At 42.4% G+C, this 25,839-nt stretch overlaps 1 protein-coding gene across 2 annotated transcripts in view; it reads right to left on the reverse strand.

Moving 5' to 3' along the window:
- Positions 1-1,006: 1,006 nt before the first annotated feature.
- The window catches only part of LOC138679529 (amyloid-beta A4 precursor protein-binding family A member 3-like), a 52,687-nt gene continuing 27,854 nt past the window's right edge, over positions 1,007-25,839 (reverse strand). Inside the window, exons 5-10 of one of the 2 annotated variants that reach the window (XM_069767809.1) lie at positions 21,353-21,514; positions 17,148-17,312; positions 7,128-7,340; positions 3,255-3,374; positions 2,284-2,424; positions 1,007-2,208 (exon numbers count right to left, since the gene is read on the reverse strand). In XM_069767809.1, the coding sequence (XP_069623910.1) occupies positions 2,137-2,208; positions 2,284-2,424; positions 3,255-3,374; positions 7,128-7,340; positions 17,148-17,312; positions 21,353-21,514 (873 nt within the window). In that variant the 3' untranslated portion in view covers positions 1,007-2,136. The remainder of the gene's footprint in view (positions 2,209-2,283; positions 2,425-3,254; positions 3,375-7,127; positions 7,341-17,147; positions 17,313-21,352; positions 21,515-25,839) is intronic. The other variant, XM_069767810.1, reaches the window with a different exon arrangement.

Genomic DNA, 25,839 nt, shown 5'->3' on the forward strand with positions numbered 1-25,839 from the left:
CATCAAGGTTGGCCTGCTAGTCTGTCCAAGTTTTTAATTTTGGCCCACTGAGTATTTGAGCAACATATAATTGATTACCTTAGAGCAGGTATAGCATTGTAACATTTCTTGAAACACGTTTGTTCCCACCATTATTCCACACTTTTCGTTTGCTGTCAAAAGCGTGGCTAGTAGATTAAGGCTATATGCATACGTTGCGGATTTGCCTGTGGAATATTCTGTGCAGATTCTGCATCTCTTGGCAGAAAACGCAGGTCAAAATATGCACGTTTTTATGCGGATTATGTGCGCATTTCATGCATTTTTACCCCTGGGTTTTCCTATAATGGAATGGGTGCAGAAACGCACAAAGAAATGACATGCTCCTTTTCTTAATCCGCTGCGGATTCCGTGCGGAATTATCCGCACCATTAGCACAGCATTTTTATTTTCCAATTGATTTACATTGTACTGTAAGTCACATGTGGTTCTGCAGCGTTTCTGCACAGAAAAAACACTGTGGATCTGCAATAAATGCGCAACGTGTACACATAGCCTTACACTGCATGCATGGTGATGGGGAAAGATTTATCTATAAAATCAAATTGTACGAATCCACAAACTGCCTAGCGTGTAGTCATTGGCAGACGGTCACTGTCCAAAAGTGTGAACCTCTGCATATAGAAATGTAAAAATAACATTAGCGCTGGATCCTGTGCATGCTGAACGGCAGTGACACCCAATGGGCCCAATTTCACCATCGTGGAGTTGATTCAGAAAAAGCTCAGCATGCTGTTATTTGTACAAGAAAACATTTTTTTTTCAGCTTTAAGAAGTGAAAAATACTGCAGCAACAGTTTATTGCTAAAACAATACCAAAAAAATGTATTGCAAAAAGGGTCAAAAGGGAAGGGAAAATGTCTATGTAGGATGTATAATTTTTTTTAACCCCATTTGACTAAAGAATGCACCATAAATGTTTTATATCACAATGCATGTACTTATGCGGTCAATGAAAAGAAACAAGGACTATGCAATCATATTTAATAAAAATAATAAACAATGTATGTAGCCATTTATCTATGTTAGAAATGAGTCCAAAAATATACACAGTGCAGGAAAGCTTTCCCTGAATATTGGAGCCAGCAATGCTTCAGTTTTGTTATTGCACTTTTCCCATAGACCAGGCTTCCCATTACTCTCCCATCTAAAACCAGTAGGTAGTAAATTCCTAAGTGTCCTGATTACTTCTGACCGTGTTCTCACATTGCAAGCAGCACCATAGTCACCCAGATCTGAGAGCCACTGACCCCAGTGACTTTTCATATAGCAATAGCCCTACTGAAACAGGCATTGGAGCAGGAGCGGGCAAGAAACACTCCAGTTGTTTCCCGCAATGTGAGCCTTTGAAGTTAAAGAACTCTTTCCTTAAAACAAACCCTTTAAATATCAAAATGGCTTTATCTGCAGTCGATTTCAAAACAGTCCTGATCTGTAGATTGGCAGTTTTGGATGCAACATGTGAACCCAGCCTTGGTTTTACAAACATTAGAAAACCTATTTAGTGGCACAAACCAGTTACATCGTATGGTACAGACAAGACAAGCAATCAGATTTGTTACATCTGCTTCTCAGTTTTGTGGACGCTACATCAGTGGAAGATCAACTGAAATCCAGCTGTAGAACAACTATTAAGCGGAACCGGGCAGTGGTCCTTTACTCCTAGCCATCTTTACAGGAAGACCGAGCATATCTGTCTAGTCCAATCCAAAATGTAAGCTGCAGTAAATGTCACTTGTGTTGTTCTGAAGTCCTTTTAATAATTAATTTACAAAAAAAAAATTTCTTTGGGACGCAACCTGAATACACAGGAGCAAAGCTGCCCCTATGCCTCAATCATCCTACTCACTGGAGATTGCCTCTTCATACAGACGTTCCAGCAAGCATTCAGAGGTTTATTTCAAGGATATTCACTCACAAAAATGAATCAGAAGATAAGAAGTAAAAATACTGATACCTGAAAAAAAAGTCAATTCTACTTGGTAATGTAGATGTATAGGCACAACATGGTTGTGGGAAGCAAAATACCCTTGGCATATGCAGATTGTTTTCCGGCAGGACATGAAAAGTCTGTACGAATAAAAATGAGACAATTCTTCAGAGATACACAGGACTCTCCTGTCCGGTGAGCAGTCTGTAGGTGGAGGCTGGCATGGTCTTGATGTGGACCTGTAGGTAGAGGCATGTTATCAGAACTCAAAGTCGAAAATGGTTTGATCTGATAATTCGCTAGCAGGTTCTTACCTCTCCTGTAGCATCCAAGAGTGTCTGGATGATCTTCTCATGAGCTGTGGCCACCACACTTTGGCCATTTATTTCAATGATCCGATGCCCCACTCTGATACCTCCTCGTTCAGCAATGCCTCCACGTACGAGGCTACAGATCTGTAGAGGCACACATGGTTGACATAGATCAACTACTTTCAATTTAACACTAAAGGCCCCGTCTCACATAGCGACGCTGCAGCGATACCGACAACGATCCGGATCGCTGCAGCGTCGCTGTTTGGTCGCTGGAGAGCTGTCACATAGACAGCTCTCCAGCGACCAACGATCCCGAAGTCCCCGGGTAACCAGGGTAAACATCGGGTTACTAAGCGCAGGGCCGCGCTTAGTAACCCGATGTTTACCCTGGTTACCATCCTAAAAGTAAAAAAAACAAACACTACATACTTACCTACAGCCGTCTGTCCTCCAGCGCTGTGCTCTGCACTCCTCCTGTACTGTCTGTGTGAGCACAGCGGCCGGAAAGCAGAGCGGTGACGTCACCGCTCTGCTTTCCGGCTGCCCGCCGCTCACAGCCAGACCAGAGAAGCAGAGCGCCGGGGACAGACAGTGGTAGGTAAGTATGTAGCGTTTGTTTTTTTTTACTTTAACGATGGTAACCAGGGTAAACATCGGGTTACTAAGCGCGGCCCTTCCGCTTAGTAACCCGATGTTTACCCTGGTTACCAGCGAAGACATCGCTGAATCGGCGTCACACACGCCGATTCAGCGATGTCAGCGGGACCTCAACGATCAAAAAATGGCCCAGGCCATTCCGACACGACCAGCGATCTCACAGCAGGGGCCTGATCGCTGGTACGTGTCACACATAGCGAGATCGCTACTGAGATCGCTGTTGCGTCACAAAACTTGTGACTCAGCAGCGATCTCGCTAGCGATCTCGCTATGTGTGACGGGGCCTTTATTCTTAAAAGCCACTTGTCACTCACCACTCCATCTTCTACACAGAAGCCTAGCTGGTAGGTTGTGTCAGGCCTCTGGATAATAGCTGTAACAACCGGCGGACAGCGCACAATGCTGAGCACCACCTGGGATTGGCTCTTTAGTTCCTGAAAAGTAATGTCAGACAGGGCTTGTTTAGAAAGGCATATTATATGCTAGAATTCAATTAGGTGGTCTGACACTTCCCAATTCCTGGATTTACGACCTTGCCTCATAGTTACAGCAATTTCATGCATCAGGAACACTGGCACTGACTGACAGTCGGCTCTGTACTGTACTATTCAAGGCTTGAAAAATAGGGCGGTTCCTCGAAACGTCCCTCAGGTGTGGCCGATTGATCCGGTGGCTCTACCGGTTCCTATTTAGAATGAAAATTTCCACTCCTCTATACTGCACCATGTTTGTAATCTATATGGTGTTGATCCAGTATGCAAGTTTGAGTTGTGAATAATGGTAACGGACGTATTTATGTACCTTTTTATAATGACGTCTGTAGATCGAATTTTGCATTATATGGGGGATGAGGTGGCTCACTGTGCTGGGATAGATGGGGAAGAGGGAATCTGGCAGCAGGTTTTTGTTATGAAGCTCTTATGAAAGCAGTAGAGGCTGAACACAATTCAGGGATGTGTCAATTGTCAAAGTGCGTGCTGCTGTTCACAAACTGAATGATTTATCAGAAAAATTAACATAGTCCAGCAATGCCCCCTCCTGTGATAAGCAGCTCACTGTCTATGGACTTTGTACATGGAGACCCTGGTGGGGCGGGCGCAGCTTTCTCAGCTCTCCTTCCTTCTGAATCTTAAAGCTCTGATTGTGAGAACTGCTGCACCCAGTAATCTAAGTGATACAGGGACGGATTCGACTTCTCTTTGCCTACATTACACTGCTCTCTGAGTAGTGAAGCCTGCTGACAGATTACCTTTAATGTGGCAATATACGTTTGTGTTTACATCTTTAATATGGCCCATCAAATAGGGTGTGTTTTTTTTTTCTTTTAGAGTTTTCTTTTCTGCACATATACTTTGTTGTTATATTGCATGTATGGAAAAACGTAAAATGTTGTTTTATTTATACAATTAAAACAATCTGATTCAAAAGAAAATTTAACAGCACACTGAGGAATGTTAATCAATAGGGTTATTAAAATGAAAGTTTTTCAAATGTTCAAGCGTTCCAAGTGAAAAAAAATAAAGAAAAAAAAAATCGCAGCATGCACTAGTTAGTCTCCTCCTTTGGCCACATTAACACATTTCAGTATTGGGTCAATATTTTACATCTGTATTTATCACCCACTCCTGGTTTTGACTTACAAATACTGATGTAGAATGCTTAATGTGTGAATGTAGCTTTAGCATGAGTCACCCATTCAAGTCTTGGGGTGTGCAAACAAAATTAAATAGGATCCTATACGGATCCTTTGTATTGCATCATATTTTTTTATACAGTGGCTTGCAAAAGTATCCGCCCTCTTAAAATTTTTCGGGTTTTGCTACCTCAATCTGGAATCTCACACTTTTTTTTTTTGAGGGTTTGAATCAGTTTGTGTAAAGAACATGCCTACATGTGATCATTTGGTTTTCTTTTTACTGTGAAGCAAACAAATAGAACAAAATAACTGAAAACTTTAGCGTGCATAAATATCCCCTCCATCCCCCTAAAGTCAGTACTTTGAGAGCCTCCTTTTGCAGCAATCACAGCTGCAAGTCGCTTTGGACAAGTCTCTATGACCTTTCCACATGTTGCCACTGTAATTTTTGCCAATTCTTCAAGGCAAAACTGATCCAGCTCCATTAAGTTATATGGTTTCCACTTGTGAAAATCAATCTTCAAGTCTGACCACAGATTGCCAATTGAATTAAGGTCTGGGCTTTGACTAGGCAACTCCTAAACACTTAAATGTTTCCCTTAAACTTCCCGAGTGTTGGTTTTGCAGTAAGCTTTGGGTAATTATCTAGTTGGAAGGAGAACCTCCGTTCCAGTCTCAAATCACTGACCGACAAACAGGTATTGCTCAAGAATATCCCTGTAGTTGCACCGTCCATCTTTCCCTCGACTTGGACCATTTTCCTGTCAAAAAACATCCCCACAGCATGATGATGGTGTTCTTGGGTTGGTTTGGCGCAAGACAGGGTTTGCCTTGGTGGCCATAAAGTTAAATTCGGGTCTCATCTGACCACATTACCATCCCCCATACATTTGGGGAGTCTCCCACATGTCTTTTGGCAAACTCAAAACAAGCCTTATAATTTTTGTGTACAAGTAAAGACTTTTTCTGCCAACTCTTCCATAATGGCCACCTCTATCGAGTGTACAGCTTAGGTCGGGGTTAGACTTGTAAGTGCACGAGTCTCTCGCATCAATACCCGGCACTCGGGACTGGAGCGTGCAGCTGCATAGAAATACGTGCAGCCGCACACTTCGGTTCCGAGTGCCGGCGGCAGTGCCGGGTATTGATGCAAGTTTCTCATATTGCACTCGCAAGTGTGACCCCGGCCTTACTGTGGTTAAACGGACAGATATAGAGTTCCCAAGCAGAGACTGGAGTAGCTCCTTAAGGGTTACCGTTGGTCTCTGTGCTGCCTCTGTAATTAATGCCATCCTTGCCAAGGCTGAGACTTTGGGTTGTTTGTTATGGTAGCATGATATTTTATGGTGCTGCAGGGATCATCAGAGATTAGAATTTTTTTTATTTTTTAATAACCCATCCAAGACTTCTACTTCTCCAAAAAGTCAGGGACAAAGTTGTTGAGATCTCCTTGGTCTTCATGGTGTTGTTTGGTTAGTGCTGCCTCTTGCTTAATGGTGTTGCATCCTCTGTGGCCTTTCAGAAAAGGTGTGCATATACTGACAGACCATGTGACACTTTGTAAAAGGAAGTCCACTTGTGTATTATCTAAGCATGTGAGTAATGAAGCTAATAGCTTGCATCAAAAAATTTTTTAGGGGCTTCATAGCAAAAGGGGTGAATACATATGCACATGCTAATTTTTAGTTATTTGATCCAATAAAATTTTTCCCTATATTTTTCTCACTTCACCAACTTAGACGATTTAGTTCTGATGAATTATACACAATTCAGATTTTAAATATTTTTGTAAACAGGTTGTAATGTACCAAAAAATAGGTAAAAAAAAAAAACAAAAGGAAGGGGAGCCAGGGGAATAACTTTGCAAAAGTAAATACGGATGCCACACAGATGTAAAAACTAATATACGGATGGAACTCATTAAATATGAATGAAAATATTCTGAATGAAAATTGAACAGTGTCATAAGCACATCTGAATTATTTGCAATACATATTCTGTCTCACCTAATAGATTAAGGGCTCATGCTAACACCTGTGCAAATCGGTACGTTATCGGACTGAAATGCACAGATTGGCAGCTGGTCTCCAAATCCGAGCAGGACTGCTTGTTGTATATCTATGAGGCTGTCATGCTGCGGTCAGGTGCGCAGAGGCCAGTCCATGTATTGTGGTCAGAGGTTGGACCAATTTGCACGGAAATCTGCATGAGTCCTTAATAAAAGAAAATCCAAAACCATCATTAGTGAAGCCGGTTTTATTCAGTGTTGCAGATTGTATTCCTCAAATATTTGTAATACAAACCTGATGAATAAAATTCAGGTTTGTAATAATGAAAACTTGCTGATAGGTTTAATGGACACTACACTTGTGGGGTGGCTAATTGTGCATTTCCGTGCATGCGATCATCAGATATGAAAAGTCTGATCTGGGATATGTAACACTAGTTTTAGTTTTCATGTGACTCAGTTATACCCCTAACATATTCTTCCATCCACCGTATCTTCACCTACAGTGAATGGCAAGGACCTTTTTCTGTAACAGCTTCTTACCCGAATTAATCCCTGACATGTAGAAAAAGGAAGTCCAACTAAACTTGTGCCGTTAAGGCTGGTCAAATGATCCCCAATGCTCAGTTCTCCACTGCGCTCCGCTGGCCCTCCATGCATTAAATTGGCAAGGACTACAGTAGGGAGTAGAGATCCCCAACCTGACTCCACGACAGCCACACCCAACATTTCTCCTCTTTCTTTCTGGATAAAAACCTGTTGATAGGAGGAACCAATAAAAATAAAAGATTTTTAAACAAAAATAAAATGGTTCTGTTAATGATAATAAAAATGGATGAAGCCATTCTGTTTAACATAGTCTAAATTTATAGACTACACCTGCATAGACAACCAAGAGATCGCTGACTTCACTCCGAGTGCATCTTCTCAAATGCAGCTTTTAAGTGTACATTAGAAATATACCAGAAATGTCCCAGAAGTCAACAGAAGGCATTATTCACTGATAGGCATGCGTTAAATCTGTCAAGTGCAAATGGTCTCTTCAGAGCGGTCGAGGACTAGAACTCTAGTGAAACCTATAGGAAGTAGCAGTCCTAAAAGTCAATATTGATTCTATTATGAGCCTTGTCACATGACAATTTGGAGACACTGTTTCGGGTACTGCCCCTTGTCAGTGCCAAGTGTGAGATCTGATTTGGCTGGGTGAGGGGAGTCTGTACGGGATCCAAGGGGTAAAGTTTCTCCTTGCTGAAAGTGACATGTTAAGCCTGACATGTCAAGGTGAGGAGACATATGCAAATTGCACATTTCCCAGAGGAGCATTGCAGCTTAAAAGTCTCCTTATCTTGACATGTCAGGTTTGACATGTTACTCTGCAATGAGAAACTTTACCCCTTGGATCTGTTAAGTGTGAACATCTGCTTCTTTCCCCACAATGTACTTTCCAGGTTATCCCCCTGTACCTTCACATGTTTCCTTTATTTGAAGTCCACACCGTTAGACTCCTCAAACCCTTCTCCCTGCAAATGTCGGTTGTGAATCGCCCTCCGGGCTCCTCTCGTTAGTCTCTGGATCACTTTGCCACCTGACTTCCACACTTTGTCCTGTGACATTTGCACTCATCATTGGGGGGCTTTAACAACTCCATTGATGATCTGCTCTCCCCATCTGCCACTCATCTTTCTTTAATCTTCTACCTTGGACTTTCACAGCCTACTAACTCTTGCACACATTAAGACGTGAATAAGCTGGGCCTGGTTTTTTTCAGCTCTGCTCAGTGCATGACTAACTCCCCTCTCCTGCTCTGACCACCAACCTTCATTCCTTCTGTCAAAAACTCTCCATGCTCAGGACACCCCACTTATCACACTTACAGAAATCTAAGTGCCATCAATACTCAGCAGCTTATGAACAATATACAGTAATCTTTAACTCCTATCTCCCCCTCTCCTGTATAGACTCAGCATTGTCACATTATAAAAATACATTGCATAGTGCCCTGGATGAAGCAACACTGGCTACATGCAGAATTACCCAACAGACAGCGGCAACCCTGGCACACGCTACAAACATTTTCTCCAGCGATGCGCAAGATGTGCCGAGCATCTGAAGAAAATCAATTTCAACTGAAGACTTCATCCACTTTAAGTTCATGTTAAAAACGTATAACTCTACTCTCTATCTGGCCAAAACAAGTCTACTTTTACCACCCTCATCATATAACTAGCCAACAATCCAAGAGGACTCTTCAAAACCTCCACTTCCTCCTGAGCCCCAAAGTACAGGCCTTACAACCTGCATCAGTGACCTTATTCCCACATAACTCCTCCAATCCCTCTCCCCAGCTGTCTCTACCTACCCAAAATATTTAACATTTCTACCAGTATAAATCTTTCCTGCGTGTTTTCGTTGAAACACACCATCTTAACCCCTTTACTCTGCTGTTCCTGGATATCTATGCCGCATTGGACCCTGTGGATCAGCAGCTCCTTCTCACTATGCTTAGCTTTGCCTGAAGGATACTGCCCTCTCCTGGTTCTCCTCCAACCTTTCTGATGGCTCCTTCACCATCTTTTGCCGCCTCTTACTCCTCTCCCCTTTCTCTTGCCGTCAGACTTCCTCAAGGCACAGTCCTAGGCCCCCTATTTTCTCTTTCTCTCTCCCTCTACACTGCCCGTATTGGACAAAACATTCGCAGATTTGGTTTCCAGTATCATCTCTATGCTGAGGACACCCAATTATACACCTCATCGCCTGACATCACCCCTACCCTAATACAAAATTCCAGGGATTGTCTGTCTGTTATCTCTTAACTCCATTCCTCCCTGAATCTCTCCAAAACTAAACCTCTCGCATTTCCTCCGTCTACTAACCTACCTATACCCAATATTGCAATTACCTTGGGTGGTTCAACCATAACTCCCAAGCAGCACATTCGCGGTCTTGGGCTCATATTTGACACAGAACTTTCCTTTATTCCCTATATCCAATCACTTACTAGCTCATGTTACCTACATCTTAAATTCTCCAGAATCTGGCCTTTTCACACCTTTGAAACTACAAAAACTTATTGTTATTCATTATTATCTGGATTACTGCAACTCTTTACTGATCGGTCTCCCCATAACCAAACTTTCTCCTCTCCAATCAGTCCTGAATACAGCAGCCAGTCATATTTCTGTCCAGCTGCTACAACGTCTCCAGCTTGTGCCAGTCATAACACTGGTTGCCCATCTGCTACAAAAAAAAAAAAAAAAAAATACAAACTTATCTCTCTCATCCACAAAGCTCTTCAGTTGTGCACCCTGCTATGTATTCTCCCTCATCTCTGTCTATTACCCTACACCTGCCCTCTGTACTGTAACTGATATAAGACCAACATCCTCCAGAATCCCTACTTCCATCTCCAAGACTTCTCTAGTGCTGTGCCAATGTTCTGGAATGCACTACCCAATCGATCAAACTAATATCTAGCCCCCATATCTTTAAAAGTGTGCTTTAAAATCAAATCTCTTTAGGCAGGCCTATCACCACAACTCACTAACCTAACTCTCCTCTGTTCCCTCCTTCTAAGAGTTAATCATAATCTGCTCTCATAATAATCAGTCTCCACGCCCTCCATGCACCCAACAGCACACAGAAACTGCACTTTGATACTAGCTGATGACCGGATCATGCAGCTTTATATGAAAATCCTTAAGTATAATGATGACTAGACCATACATATGTAATCATGAAATACCCTAAAATTGAAATTTTATTAAATATAAATCTAAAATGCCAACAACCAATGGCACACCAAAAACAACACACCGTGAACAAACTAAAGTGGGGGGGAAGAAACAATCCCTAGTATATGTCTATGCTGTAAAGCTGCCTATCTGCGGGGGTAGGCACCCTAGGGGAAGCGTTGTGGCACCCCCGCTCCGTGATGGCTAGCCCTGGGGTCCCTAGATTGGCCCTGATTGACCCACAGGGTCCCACTGCTCAGACAAAATTGCACTGAAGGTACCCCTAATCGCTATACATAGACCAATCCTATGTCTAGGGAAACCTACACCCCACACTGTGCATATTTAAAAACAACAGGAGAACATGTAACTTAGGCGTATTGGTGCAGAATTTGCAAAGTGGGCCTGATCATAGCGTAGATTCTCACAATATCCTTGGCCCCAGCTCTAATGCGAAACCAACTGTTGCACCAAGAACAATTCACAACATTCATTGCAGAACTTATTGTAAACAATATAAATCTAAAATTCACCTGGGAAATACAGAGAGAACAACAGGCATTTCTAGACGTAGTCATAAAAAAGACAGAAAGGGACCATCTAACGACGAGCATCTACCGGAAACCGACCAGTACGAATAGTCTTCTTGACTGGAACAGCCATCACCCCACCCCACTTAAAAAGGGAATCCCTAAGGGACAATTCCTAAGGCTTAGGCGAAACTGCTCAGATAATGGGATGTTTCATAGCCAGGCAGTGGACATGATAAATAGATTCAAAGAGAAAAACTACCCTCCCCACGTTTTGAATACAGGATACAAACATGCAGCTAACTCAAAGAGACAACAACTACTGCAGAAAAAAGAAACCCCACCAGGTAACGAGGTGGTAAGAGTGATAGGGACTTTTGATTACCAACACCAGAAAGTGAGGGATATTTTTTAAAAACACTGGGACATCCTAAGGATGGACCCGGACCTTAGAGCGGCAATAGGTGAATATCCCGACATCACTTTTAGGAGAGGGAGATCCCTTAAAGATCATCTGGTGCACAACCACTATATGAAGCCAAAAGCAGAGGGCACGTGGCTAGAGAGGAGGCCCTGCGGCTTCTACCACTGTGGGGGTTGTAAATTTTGTAGCTGGATGACACCTGGAAAATCTTTTACGAGTGCATCCACAGGGAAGGTCTTCTACCAAAGGGACTACTCGAATTGTAAATCAACAGCAGTAGTATATATGGCCACATGCCCCTGCCCCAAAAACTACATTGGGAAAACGAAAAGGGAGTGTCGCAGAAGGGTAGGAGAACATCTGGGAGATATTAAAAATGATAGAGACACCACCCTGGCCAGACACGTGAGACTCCAACATCCCACCGACATGCTGAACATAAAGTTTATGGTCATAGAAGTGGTAAAACCGAGCCCGAGGGGTGGAGATCTAGACAGAACCATCTTGCAAAGAGAATGCGAATGGACCTTCAGATTAGACACGAGGACCCCGAAGAGTCTAAACGAACAAATGTCATTTAACTGCTTCCTGTAGAGATGCTCCACGTCGATCTTCAATGCTATGGATTGGAAGTAAGCCTGGACTGATGATATCCGGGAACACTTTAGGAAGTCTACACATACTTTGCCAAGCAATTCCCCTCTTTTTTTTTTTAGAAAAGGGGGATAACACAGATCCGTGTGCAATATAGTTTTAATCAAAATCCTCGGTTCAGGGGCACTCCCCCCCCATAATAAGCTATAACGGGGGCAACTGTTATATATATAGGAGGAGATGACATACAGGTATATAGTATATACAGAAGAGATAACACAGGTATATACTATATACAGGAGTATATGACACATAGGTACAGTGCCTACAAGTAGTATTCAACCCCCTGCAGATTTAGCAGGTTTACACATTTGGAATTAACTTGGCATTGTGACATTTGGACTGTAGATCAGCCTGGAAGTGTGAAATGCACTGCAGCAAAAAAGAATGTTATTTCTTTGTTTATTTTTTTTTTAAATTGTGAAAAGTCTTTTCAGAGGGTCATTTATTATTCAACCCCTCAACCCACCAGAATTCTGTTTGGTTCCCCTAAAGTATTAAGAAGTAGTTCAGGCACAAAGAACAATGAGCTTCACATGTTTGGATTAATTATCTCTTTTTCCAGCCTTTTCTGACTATTTAAGACCCTCCCCAAACTTGTGAACAGCACTCATACATGGTCAACATGGGAAAGACAAAGGAGCATTCCAAGGCCATCAGAGACAAGATCGTGGAGGGTCACAAGGCTGGCAAGGGGTACAAAACCCTTTCCAAGGAGTTGGGCCTACCTGTCTCCACTGTTGGGAGCATCATCCGGAAGTGGAAGGCTTATGAAACTACTGTTAGCCTTCCACGGCCTGGACAGCCTTTGAAAGTTTCCTCCCGTGCCGAGGCCAGGCTTGTCCGAAGAGTCAAGGCTAACCCAAGGACAACAAGGAAGGAGCTCCGGGAAGATCTCATGGCAGTGGGGACATTGGTTTCAGTCAATACCATAAGTAACGTACTCCACCGCAATGGTCTCCGTTCCAGACGAGCCTGTAAGGTACCTTTACTTTCAAAGCGTCATGTCAAGGCTCGTCTACAGTTTGCTCATGATCACTTGGAGGACTCTGAGACTGACTGGTTCAAGGTTCTCTGGTCTGATGAGACCAAGATCGAGATCTTTGGTGCCAACCACACACGTGACGTTTGGAGACTGGATGGCACTGCATACGACCCCAAGAATACCATCCCTACAGTCAAACATGGTGGTGGCAGCATCATGCTGTGGGGCTGTTTCTCAGCCAGGGGGCCTGGCCATCTGGTCCGCATCCATGGGAAGATGGATAGCACGGCCTACCTGGAGATTTTGGCCAAGAACCTCCGCTCCTCCATCAAGGATCTTAAGATGGGTCGTCATTTCATCTTCCAACAAGACAACGACCCAAAGCACACAGCCAAGAAAACCAAGACCTGGTTCAAGAGGCAAAAAATCAAGGTGTTGCAGTGGCCTAGACAGTCTCCTGACCTTAACCCAATTGAAAACTTGTGGAAGGAGCTCAAGATTAAAGTCCACATGAGATACCCAAAGAACCTAGATAACTTGGAGAAGATCTGCATGGAGGAGTGGGCCAAGATAACTCCAGAGACCTGTGCCGGCCTGATCAAGTCTTATAAAAGACGATTATTAGCTGTAATTGCAAACAAAGGTTATTCCACAAAATATTAAACCTAGCGGTTGAATAATAATTGACCCACACTTTTATGTTTAAAATTTATAAAAATTTAACTGAGCAACAAAACTTTTTGGTTTGTAAGATTTATGCATCTGTTAATAAATCCTGCTCTTGTTTGAAGTTTGAAGGCTCTAACTTATTTGCATCTTATTAAACCTGCTAAATCTGCAGGGGGTTGAATACTACTTGTAGGCACTGTATGTATGTATGTGTGTGTATATATATATATATATATATATATATATATATATATATGTATATATGTATGTATGTATGTATGTATGTATGTATGTATGTATGTATGTATGTATATATATATATATATATATATATATATATATATATATATATATATATATATATATATATATATATAAATGGGGCATCTGATCCTCCCGATATAAGCATGTGACACCGGCTCTAGATAGTATTGTATCTCCCCAAAACAAGTGAGACAGATGCATGTCATTATAATAAGGCTCTATAACACCAGTACAAGAATATTAGGGCATGGTTTTAATTCTGCAGCGGTCTCCAAAGCTAGGACACCACTAATAACATATGAGATGGGGCCAAGAGCAATCCATTCAAGGGAAATATAGACTCTAAAGATGGGAAACAGTTGTGGGACTAATATCCATAAGAGCGTACCTCACGAGGGGAGGGGAAACCACTAAATACATCGGTTGGGGGTAGAGAAAACCAAGAGTACGTGCAGAACATTGGATCTACATGTCACCCGGTAAATGCAGGTGTCACAATTAGAGGGAATTTTGTCGGTGATATATCACTACCCTATCCTACTGCAGCAACTAGGTAAGCTACGTAGGATGGGACAGAGCGCCCTACCCGGCGCAGCGGTGCGGTTACCCTGCATGGGGAAATCGCCCACAAGCAGGTATCCTGCGAGTACTGCACCCTGCGCAATTGACATCCCGTATCTGGGAGTCTTTGGAATGCATGTGATCAGGTAACACTCCACTTTGCGCATGCACGGAAATGCTGGCACGTAGTAGAGATCATATACGAGCGGACTACAGGCGGGCACCCTGGGAGCAGTGCTCCCGACGCATGCGCAAGAGACATCCCGACCTTGGGAGCCTATGGAACGCAGAGATCTAGGCAGCGTTCCATTTGACGCACGCGCAGTGTAGGAGGTTGGAAGGCAAACCCCTGGAAACAGCGGGGACGCCGCACAGATGGACAGGAATGTAACTGCAGGAAGCGCCAGACAGTAGATAGGTTCCGCCTCACGTGTACTTTCTCCCCTGACACTGGGGAGTTTATTTTGAGTGCACTCCCTGCCAGGGAACAGGAAGTATTAACAAATACTACACTTTCCGGTGCCCTGGCTTTAAAAACCGAGGTAATACCATCAAGACTCAATTCTATCACAATTCATCGAGAAACATGACAAGAAATCGAGCCTCCTGATGAGCCAGAGAGGCGAAACGCATTGAGGCTAAGCATACAACAGGCGGGCGGCAGTGCACCAGACCGATGAGTATCAAACATTGATGGCTTTATGGGCTCTAGCAATACACTATATATCTATAACGTATCAAACAGTTTTGAAACGCGATGTTTACCATTATATGTATGCACAATCTTGTGAATGGTGTTAAACATGTGCCAAGGCACCGGAGCTGCAGCCGATAATATTGTGGCCATTCACACTAGACAATTTTGTTTAAGAGTTAATTATTTATCAAGTGACTCTAGAATATAGGGTTTACTATCATATGTATCTATAACTATTAAATTGGTGCAACAGTTGGTTTCACAGTTGGTTTCGCATTAGAGCTGGGGCCAAGGATATTGTGAGAATCTACGTTGGACATTTTTTGCCAAAGTATATCTATAATCAGGCCCACTTTGCAAATTCTGCCACCGATACGCCTAAGTTACATGTTCTCCTGTTGTTTTTAAATATGCACAGTGTGGGGTGTTGGTTTCCCTAGACATAGGATTGGTCTATGTATAGCGATTAGGGGTACCTTCAGTGCAATTTTGTCTGGGCAGTGGGACCCTGTGGGTCAATCAGGGCCAATCTAGGGACCCCAGGGCTAGCCATCGCGGAGCGGGGGCGCCACAACGCTTCAACTAGGGTGCCTACCCCCGCAGATAGGCAGCTTTACAGCATAGACATGTACTAGGGATTGTTTCTTCCCCCCACTTTAGTTTGTTCATGGTGTGGTTTTTGGTGTGCCATTGGTTGTTGGCATTTTAGATTTATATTTAATAAAATTTCAATTTTAGGGTATTTCATGATTACATATATAATTACTACCCTACTGTATTTATTTCAACTAGACCATACATAATCACGTTCTGCCTATTGTGCCCCCATACAAGGATTTCTGTGCATGACACTCACTTTCTATAATGGGTAAATCAAGATTTTATCTTTTTTCAATTTGTTTTCATTTCTTCCATCATTTGCATGTCATTAACATGTCTATTGATTCTGAAATTTCCATAAATCCCAACTTCTTTATGTTGCAATTTTAATATTGAGGAGTGTACTGTATATTACATTAGGTCAGTAAAGCAATTTGTTGTGTTTGAACCTGTATAAAGTGGCCCTAAGTTGAACGATTGGGTCCCAATGGTTACTCACATGTGAAACTTTGGCATCCTGTGCATCGATTTTGAAAGGTACAGGAAATATCACTTCATTGTTTTGTATGTACTATTCAGATTACACAGTTGTTTCTGCAAACATATAAAGTTTCCACAGCGGCTAAGTGGCTAGCACAGCATCACTGGGTCCTGGACTCAAATCTCACCAAGGACAATGTCTGTAAGGACTTTGTATGTTCTCCCTGTGTTTGTGTGCATTTCCTCTAACATACTAGTAGAAAATGTATATAGTAAGCACTGTGGAATATGATGGCGTTATATCAGCAAGCATAATAAGCAATAGGTGAAAATGGCGTGAAAATGCCATAAGCAAAATTTGCACCAAAATGTTGTGACTAATTTCTGGCATAAAAGCCTTGATGAATAGAGCCCAAAGACTGCTGTGACCCACCACAGATATGAAATGTAACGTCTGACAGGCACCACTGACCCACCAAAGAAAGTGGAGTCTTTGCATAAACTTGATGTGTCAGTAAAAGTGCACAAATGTATGGAATGGTTATAACTGTATTTCAGTAACCACAGAAATATCTGACTACAAAATCTAACAACAATGAAAAACCAAAATTTGTCAGTGTCAACATTTTTTGGTCACGACTTTTTTTTTTTTTTTTTTTTAGTTCCAAGGTTTCATCTAAACACAGTCAAGTTAATGTCAAATGTCATTCGTGGAAAGGAATACATCCATTTAGTTATATCAATTCAATTGCAACGACATCTAGTAATTATAGCATTAGTCCCTTCCTCAGCTAGAAGCAGGATAAGGAGAAGCCAACTACATCTCATCACAGGATTTGGACAAGAGTGTCTACTGAATAAAGGTGGATTTTATGCCATAGTTTTGTCCACTGTGGATTTGTTGCTGTGGCATTCACCCTTTGATTGGACTTGACAGTCTTACACAAGCCTGAAAGAACAATTCTTACCTCCCTGACGTTTTCTTTCTTGGTGAAGTGGGCAAGATCTGCATTGTACAGTTGTTCTGTTACACGTGTATTGTCTTGTAGTTCAGGTTCCACACCTTCAGAGAGGAGGAAGTTCTGGTATGCCAAGCCAAAAGCCTGACCGATTGCCTGGGCAATGAGCGGAGCCTAAAGAGGGAAAAAGATTTGTCAAAAGTGATTTCATTTGTACCTAGTAGCTAAATTTAACCGCATTGACTTTTTGGTTGCAAAAAATACAGCTCTCAGCTGCTGGATGGTAGACCTACAAACAGCCCAATGAGGAGTACCATGCTACAACCAAAGCAAAACAATGCCATAGATCAGACCCGGGCAAAGTGTGGCCTGCGAACCGAGACAGCCATGGGGCTAGAAACCAGAAGCCCACGGTCCGCACCGTGCCCTCCCTCCACACCTGCCTGCTCGCTGTTTCCATCTGCTCTGACTTCATTGGTGACTTTAGTGGTAAATGAATATTCCCTGCATTCCACTCCCATGGGCGTGGAATTCGGTAAATATTCAATTTTCTTAAGTAACAGGCATATGTGACCATCGGCAGCTGCAGGAAGCCGGCAGCTGACAATGTGCGAGCTGCTAAACTGCAATAAATACGCACTACCCGCCGCGCACATTGTCCCGGCGTGGAGAGCAGTGAATATTCCGGCAGCTGTCCTTTGGGTTGTAAGCAGTGCATGACATCCCTGTCATGCGCGGCTTACAAGCATAAAGCAGCTGCTGGCACTGGAACAAGACGCTGCGAGGGATCGCAGAAAGGTAAGTAATTTTTTTTTGTTTTTTAAATGTTTTTCTGAGGGGCCATGTATACCAGAATAAGGATGGGGCCATGCATACCAGGACTGAGATGGGGGCCATGCCTACCAGGATAGGGATAATGGGGGCTATGCCTACCAGAATAGGGATGAGGGGGTTATGCCTACCAGGATAAGGATGAGGGGGCCCATGCATACCAGGATAGGGATGATGGGGGCTATGCCTACCAGGATAGGGATGAGGGGGCCCATGCACAACATGGGATGGGTATGAAAGCGCAATGCATACCAGGATGGGATGAGAGGTCCATGCACACCAAGATAGGGGATATTAAAGTACAGAATTGACCAAATTTTTTATTCAATTTTTTTTCCTAATTTCCTCCTCTAATACCTAGGTGCATCTTATAGTCCAAAAAACACGGTGCATATTCCAATTGAGTGCTGAAAAAAGGGGTGCAAGATAAACAGAGACAGTTGTAAGAAAAGCGTGCTTGGTTCCTGATGCTGGAACCTAATGTCCACCTTCCTACTTGCGAAGGTTGGAATCCTAAAGTGATGAAAGATGGCGGCGCCGCAGCTCGTGCGATGGCTGACCCTAGACTGCCCTAAATTAAGACGGATAGGCAAAAGGTAAGATCCTGTAAGGATCAGTGCATATACAGGGAAGTATATAAATCTGAAGGGTAATGATGTATAATTGTCTAAGATGGTGGTCCCTTAGTAATCAGGTAGATATATTGACAATAGACCAGTACCCTTAAAGATATCCACATGTAACGAAAAACTACACAAAACCAAACCCAGTATTAGAGTATAGAGCAGTGCGAGTAAAACTTTAAACTACTATACGTAATCTCTCAAACGAGACATATTGACACCCAAGCAATGTTTGTAGTGCAGACCATAGGCTTATTACTCATCTTTAGGTGATCCTGCTTAACAATGGCTTGCTATTCTCAAGCTCTGTTTATCTTTACCCCTTTTTTCAGCACAGTATTAGGATATGTATATACGCTGTGTGTCTTCATGTGGTGCTCTGCTTAGGTATTTATCTCTATGGCTTATGACAAGTCACTGATCCCTCAGTGCCCTGCCCCTATTTTAAATACTGTATGTTCTGGTTTGAAAAAACAAAAAAACTACATTTATCAATGCAGGCATCTGCGCTGTAGCATGATCCAATCTATAATATCCATGTTTTTATTTTTAGTGATTTTTTTTTCTAAAAGAAAAGTGGCACCGGCCGCACCTGCAAAGAAGCATAATTCGGATCACTGATAGATGCTACTGCACATGTTTCTGAGATTCCCAGAACACTGCAAACGCCCGCCTTTATCTCGACCCGTTCTAGCACCCAGTTGTATGGAGATTCATAGAACATCTAGTAGAAACCAGATAGTAAAGCGGTTTGGTTTTAACAAGTAGCAAAGGCCTGGCCCGATCAGATGGTGCCAAAACCACCTCCATAGAATTATGACCCATCTTAGGTCTTAGAAGTTCAGCCCAGAGGGCAAGACGGGAGTGATCCAAAGGGAATAAAGCCTAGTGTAAGGCCATGTGGTCCGTCTCTCTGTTATGCATGCGGTCCACGTCAAGTAACGTGCTGTGAAGGACTTCGGAGCCAGCTGGCAGCCCATACCCCCTGCGGCCCAGCGCACACATGATCGATCACATGATCCATCTGCAGATATCTTTTGTCTTACCACTATTGTATTTGCAAATCTGACCTTTGTATAACAATTTTGTATATAGTGTATTGCCTAGTGTGCCCTTAAAGAGATTGAATATACAATTTATTCTTGGACTGCTCTTATCTCAATGCACAAAGCCACAAGTCAGTTTCTCAGCTTAGCTTTCTATGCTTCCGGGGCTAGTTTCTGACCCAATATAATGATGTTAACAGACCGGGCTTATATCGAATGAGGATCTGATGGCAGGTCGACCTTCTTTTAGCATTCTGTTTCACTGGTGACTGCGTGGGCCACATCCTCTCACTCCCCGTGCCTCCATGGGCCTGTGTGCACAGGGGGAGTCTGTGTAAAACTGTACCAAGCTGACCTTATGCGTACCCAGGGGGTGTGGAACGTCATGTTGGTGAAAGTGGGGAGACTGCATTATGTGATCTGTCTGATGTAATAGTGACGTCAGGCGGGGTGGCGAGATGCAGGTAAGGCTACTTTCACACTAGCGTCGGACGCTAGCAGTGAATTCGCCGCACAACGGAAGCAGCGGATGCATTTTTCATGCGCATCCGCTGCCCCATTTTAAGGTGCGGGGAGGTGGGGGCGGAGTTCCGGCCGCGCATGCGCGGTCGGAAAAAGCGGTCCGTCGGCAGCAAAAAAAGTTACATGTAACGTTTTTTTGCTCCCGGCGGTCCGCCACAACACGGTTACGACATGTGTCAATGCGTCGCTAATGTTAATCTATGGGGCAAAAACGCATCCTGCAAACAAATTTGCAGGATGCTTTTTTTCCCATAAACTACGCATTGCGACGTATTGCAAAAAACGCTAGTGTGAAAGTAGCCTTAGTCACACAATGCAGGTTTTATCACTAGGACATCATCATTACTGCAACTAGCTGACACTCAAGCACTGGTCCGACTCTGCCCCCCCCTCTTCCAGTGATAAGCAGCTGTCAATAAACAATGTACATAAAGAGCCTGGGGTGGGCGGGGGCAGCTTTCTGAGCTCCGCTTCATGCTAAATTTAAGAACTCTCATTGTGTCACAACTGCTGCACCCATTAAACTAAGTGTTACATTGTTGGATTTAGGGCCTCCTTGCCTACGTCATGCTGCTGTCAGATGAGGTAGCAAAAAACCTGCTGACAGATTCCCTTTAAATGGCATGTTATATCTACAATATAGGTCATTAATAGCAGAATTGATAATATCAGAAACCCAGAACCCTCACCGATTAGCTGTTTTATTTTGCTCCAGGCAGATGTAAACATTTTGAACGGAGCTGCTGAACACAGCTCCCTTCAAATTGTAGTGGCCGCTGTGGGCTAGTTCAACATAGCTCCTGTTCTTTTGAATAGATGTACTATTGTAGCAGGCAACAGACAGTACACTTAAAATGAAGCCAAGTGCATCTCCACCATTTGTAGTGTTTGTAGTGGTCTGACATGTGATAAAAAAAAAAAAAACAGTAGAGGCGCCGGGTGTCTGACCCCATTGAGCTGTTATTATACCTATCCAGTATATCGGTCATCAAATATTTCTATCCAGACAACCCCTTTATCCTTTATAAAACTATACATGCCTAAGCTCTGCCCTAATATGGAAGATGGGAAAACGGTTTACCATCTACCAATGGCAGAATTTATAAAAGAAGGGAACAAAAAAAAAAAAGAGAAGATTTGCCTGGAGCCACTGTCAGGATTATAGAGGTTATAGACATTAATAGGAACTCACATCAACTGACTGGAACACGTGGCACAGCAATTTTTGTGGCCCCTTTTGTGAAAATTGTTGATCGGGACTGCGTGGCAATTTCCTGCGTGCCATGATGACCAATATATTACCAATGTCAGCTGTATACGAAATTGTTTGCAGAGGGTGATCCATAAGGGCTTCCTGAAGTAGAGGATAAACAGAGGTGTAATATACAATACACATTACTAATATAATTAGAAATAACTGATTTAAAGCCCACCAAGGACAACATCTACAAGGAGTTTGTAGGTTCTCCATGTGTTTGTGCAAGTTGCCTCTGGGTTCCTCTCACACTCCAAAGACATACTGATAGGGAATTTAGATTGTGAGCTCCAACGGGTACAGCAATGCCGATATCTGCAAAGCACTGTGGAATAAATGGCGCTATATAAGTGAGTAAAATAAATAATCCTCCTGCGCACAACACGGGGGCTATACGACATCCCTCATCAAGTCAGATATATGTGCAGAGCTTTCTCCTTCACAAACATTGGGATCTGATTGAACACAGCCAATTTCAGTCAAGTTCTGAGGTACACCAAGGCCACACTCACCCGGATGCCCTCTTGTGGCTAATTGTAAGATACTTGGACAACTTCTCATACCTCTCACTTGGCCCCCATAAAATAATAAAGCCTATACTCACCTTCCGAAACTAGTAGTGGACAGCCCCTTTAATATATGCAAGTACATGAGCCATTACACTTAAAAGGAAACCTTCACCAGGTTTTCCCTGCATAAACTAAATTCACTATCTTCAAGTCATCTTGAACAACACTCCAGCAACCTGTTCATAAGCGCACAGCTTCCAAACATAGCTAGAAATTGGTCCTACCGGTAACTGGGTTTCCAGGAGTCCATAATGACAACATCAGCAGGAAATAGTCTCACATACCTAGGAACACCACCACCCACCAGTTATTTTTCAAGTACCACACCAGGATGAATGCAACTCTTTTTCTGAGGTTCTTCAACATTCATTACCTTCAAATACCAGACAGTAAATTTAAGGGAGGGAAAGTAATGGGTGCTTTCATGATGGACTCCTTGAAACCAAATTACAGGTAGGACTAATTCCTACTTTCCAGGACATCCCTTCTAACAGCACCATCACGAGTATAAATTTAGGGTGGGACTACTACATGGAGGACTTTCCTTCTAAAGGCAGTCTTTTGGCCTAACAAAACATTGAACTTATAATGTCTGCAAAAGGTGCTAAAACTTGACCATGTTGCTGCTCTGCAGATTTGGTCCACCAAGTCCCCCGCTCATTCTGCCCATGATTTAGATATTGCTCTGGTTGAATAGGCTCTGATGTTGTCCGGAGGAGCTCTTCCCTCTGAAGAAAAGGCCAGACTGATTACTGACTCAATCCATTTTGCTAAAAAAAAAAAGAAAAAAAAGTAGCTCTTGACGATCCCCACACTTCCCAAGTTGGATGCAAAGATTAGAATCTATCCTCCATGCTTTTGTTGCCTCTATGTATAGAAGAACTGTTCTTCTTACATCTAGTGAATGGAATGAGAGTTCCCGTCTTATTGTTCTGACAAAGGGGAGGGAAGACCATCTTTTGGCTTATATGGAAGGTAGCTACCACCTTAGATAAAAATGCTGTACCTAATCCTTAGTATTATGCAGTAGGGTATGGATAAAGATATGGATCTCTCATGGATATTTATTTAACCCATTTATATAGCGCCATTAATTCTACAGCGCTTTACAAATATTATTGGCACTGTCCCCAATGGGGCTCACAATCTAGAATCCTTATCAGTAGGTCTTTGGAATGTGGGAGGAAACCTGAGTAACCGGAGGAAACCCACGCAAACACAGGGAGAACATAGAAACTCCTTTGCAGATGTTGTCCTCGGTAGGATTTGAACGCAAGACCCTGGAGCTGCAAGGCTGCAGTGCTAGCCACTGAGCCACCGTGCTGCCCATCTCTCCTATCCATCCTGCAGTAGTTATGGCAACCAGTAAGGCTGTTCTCAAGCAGAGAGATTTTAAGTTGGAGCCTTCTAGAGGCTCATATGGTGGTCTACATAGACCAATCAGAACCATTAGTTTGTGGCGACAGTTACAATTGGGATAGACTCCACATACTTCCTTTGTGAAGGTTGTCCACAAAAAGTCCACCAATTCAAATGGCTTTCTCACCGCTATAGACAATCATATTTTTTGTCCAGTCTAACTGTCTGCTCCAATATTGTTAGGATCTGCTGCTGCAACTGCCTTGAGTGCCTTCACGCATGGTATACAAACTGTCATAAGTCTTAGGATCTTCATACATTCTATGATGGATACTAGAGTTCTCCTTTTGAAAGCAAGATCTCTGGCCTTGAGTTCATCCTGTTTCCTCTCAGACAGGAAATAGGACTATTTTTCTGAATCTAAGAAGACTACTATAATTTTTTTTTTTGGTCTCCCTGGAATGAGGTCCAACTTTTCCAAGTTTACAAACCATCCTACGTTCTTCTTAACCAAAAAGGTTGAGACTAGATTGCTTCTCAGCGGTTGGGGTGATTCTGCTACTAGGAGAAAATAGTCCAGGTATTTAACAAGGACTATTCTTGTTTTTCCTTAAAAAGGCCATAATCTCTGACACTAGTTTGGTGAAAATGCATTGGGAGGAGAAAAGGTCAAAAGGAAGACAACGGAAGTGATCATGCTGAATCAGCTCCCCTTCTATTACTGCAAATCTCTGATATTTTTGACCACAAGGGTGAATTGGCACATGATAATAGGCTTCTTTGGATCTTGCTCACTCATTACCATATCCTTCCTGATCAGAGGAATTCAATTTCATTTGAATTTTTTTTTTATAAAATGCACTTGTTTAGGGATTTCAGATTTATGATTGTGCAGAAGTTACCCTTGAGTTTTATTATTGAGAATAGATTTGAGTAATACCCAAGGAACCATTCTGCTTTTGGTACTGGCATTACCACTCCCAAATAAAGAAAATTTTTGTACGTCTCTTAGTCCTTTATAGATTCACGAGGACCTGGAGGTTGTGAGTTTGAATCTTCCCAGAGGTAAAAAGAGTCTTCTACCCACCTTCTTGGCATCATTGTCTTCCTGCAATGATAGTTAGTAGTTGGATTGAGAAAGGAATTCCTTTCTATACCTCATTTGCGGTAGCTCCATCTGCCAGTCTTCCCTTTACCCCTATAATCCTGATGGGATCAGGTTCTCAGAAAGGAAGTCACTTTTCGATTTCTATTCTGGAAATCCTTTATTGTCTGAAGCCTTTTCCATTATGTTGTCTAGTACAAGGACGAATAAAGTCCTGGAATCCAGAAAATGGAATGGAACTTCTTTGTATAATGCACCTTTTCATTATGTCTTCCAATTCCTCAAGGATCGTAGTTTGTCTGTTTATTAACAGTGAATAGTCTATTCATTCAGGACATTAAACCCCAAAAAATCTCATCCGGTGTTGAAGGCGATTGATGGGTCGCCTCAATTTTCATTGTATTCCTCACTGTCTAAAGGGAGTGCATCAGTATCCTCCTATGAGAATAGATATTTCTAATCTGGTAAAGATGGGGTTAAACTTTCACCTTCTTCCTGTTCTGGGTCAGTGTAATAAGATAATTTGTAGTCCTCTGAACTTGACCACATATCTCATCTTGCTCTTTTCTGCTGAGGTGCAGACTGGTAGGACTAAAGGGAAACTAGCTCTGTTGCAGAATTCTAAGCTTCTTGTCTTATGGCCCTTGTGAAGACACAGCATTGTATCTTAATTAACCCCCGGAGGTATTTTCATTTTTGCGTTTTCGTTTTTTTGCTCCCCTTCTTCCTAGAGCCATAACTTTTTTTAGTTTTTGGTCAATATGGCCATGTTAGGGCTTGAATTTTGCATGATGAGTTGTACTGTTAAACGACACCATTGGTTTTAAGATATTGTGTACTGGAAAACCGGAAAAAAAACATTTCAATTACGGTGAAACTGCAAAAAGTGTGCAATCCCAGCTTTTTTTTTTCCACTAAATGCAATAACTGACCTGCCATTATGATTCTCCAGGTCAATACGAGTTCATAGACACCAAATATGTCCAAGTTCTTTTTTTTATCTAAGTGGTGAAAAAAATCCAAAGTATGTAAAAAAAATATTAAAAAAATAAAACGTCGCCATTTTCCGATACCCATAGTGTCTCCATTTTTTCTGATTTTTTGTGCGCCAAGCTGACGTTTTGAAATACCATTTTGGTGCAAACGAGATCTCGTTATTGCATTTTAATGCAATGTTGTGACGACCAAAAAACGTAATTCTGGTGTTTTGGCTTTTTTTCTCGTTAGCGTTCGGGTTAATTTTTTTTTTTATATTGATAGATCGAGGAATTCTGAACGCGGAGACACCAAATATATGCACGTTTGATTCTTTTTATTTTATTTTGAATGGGGCAATAGGGGGAGCAAGTTAAACTTTGTGTTTTTTTTTTTTTTTTTTATTTAAAACTTTA

Source organism: Ranitomeya imitator, chromosome 1 (assembly GCF_032444005.1).
Source record: "Ranitomeya imitator isolate aRanImi1 chromosome 1, aRanImi1.pri, whole genome shotgun sequence".
Taxonomy (NCBI): Eukaryota; Metazoa; Chordata; class Amphibia; order Anura; family Dendrobatidae; genus Ranitomeya; species Ranitomeya imitator.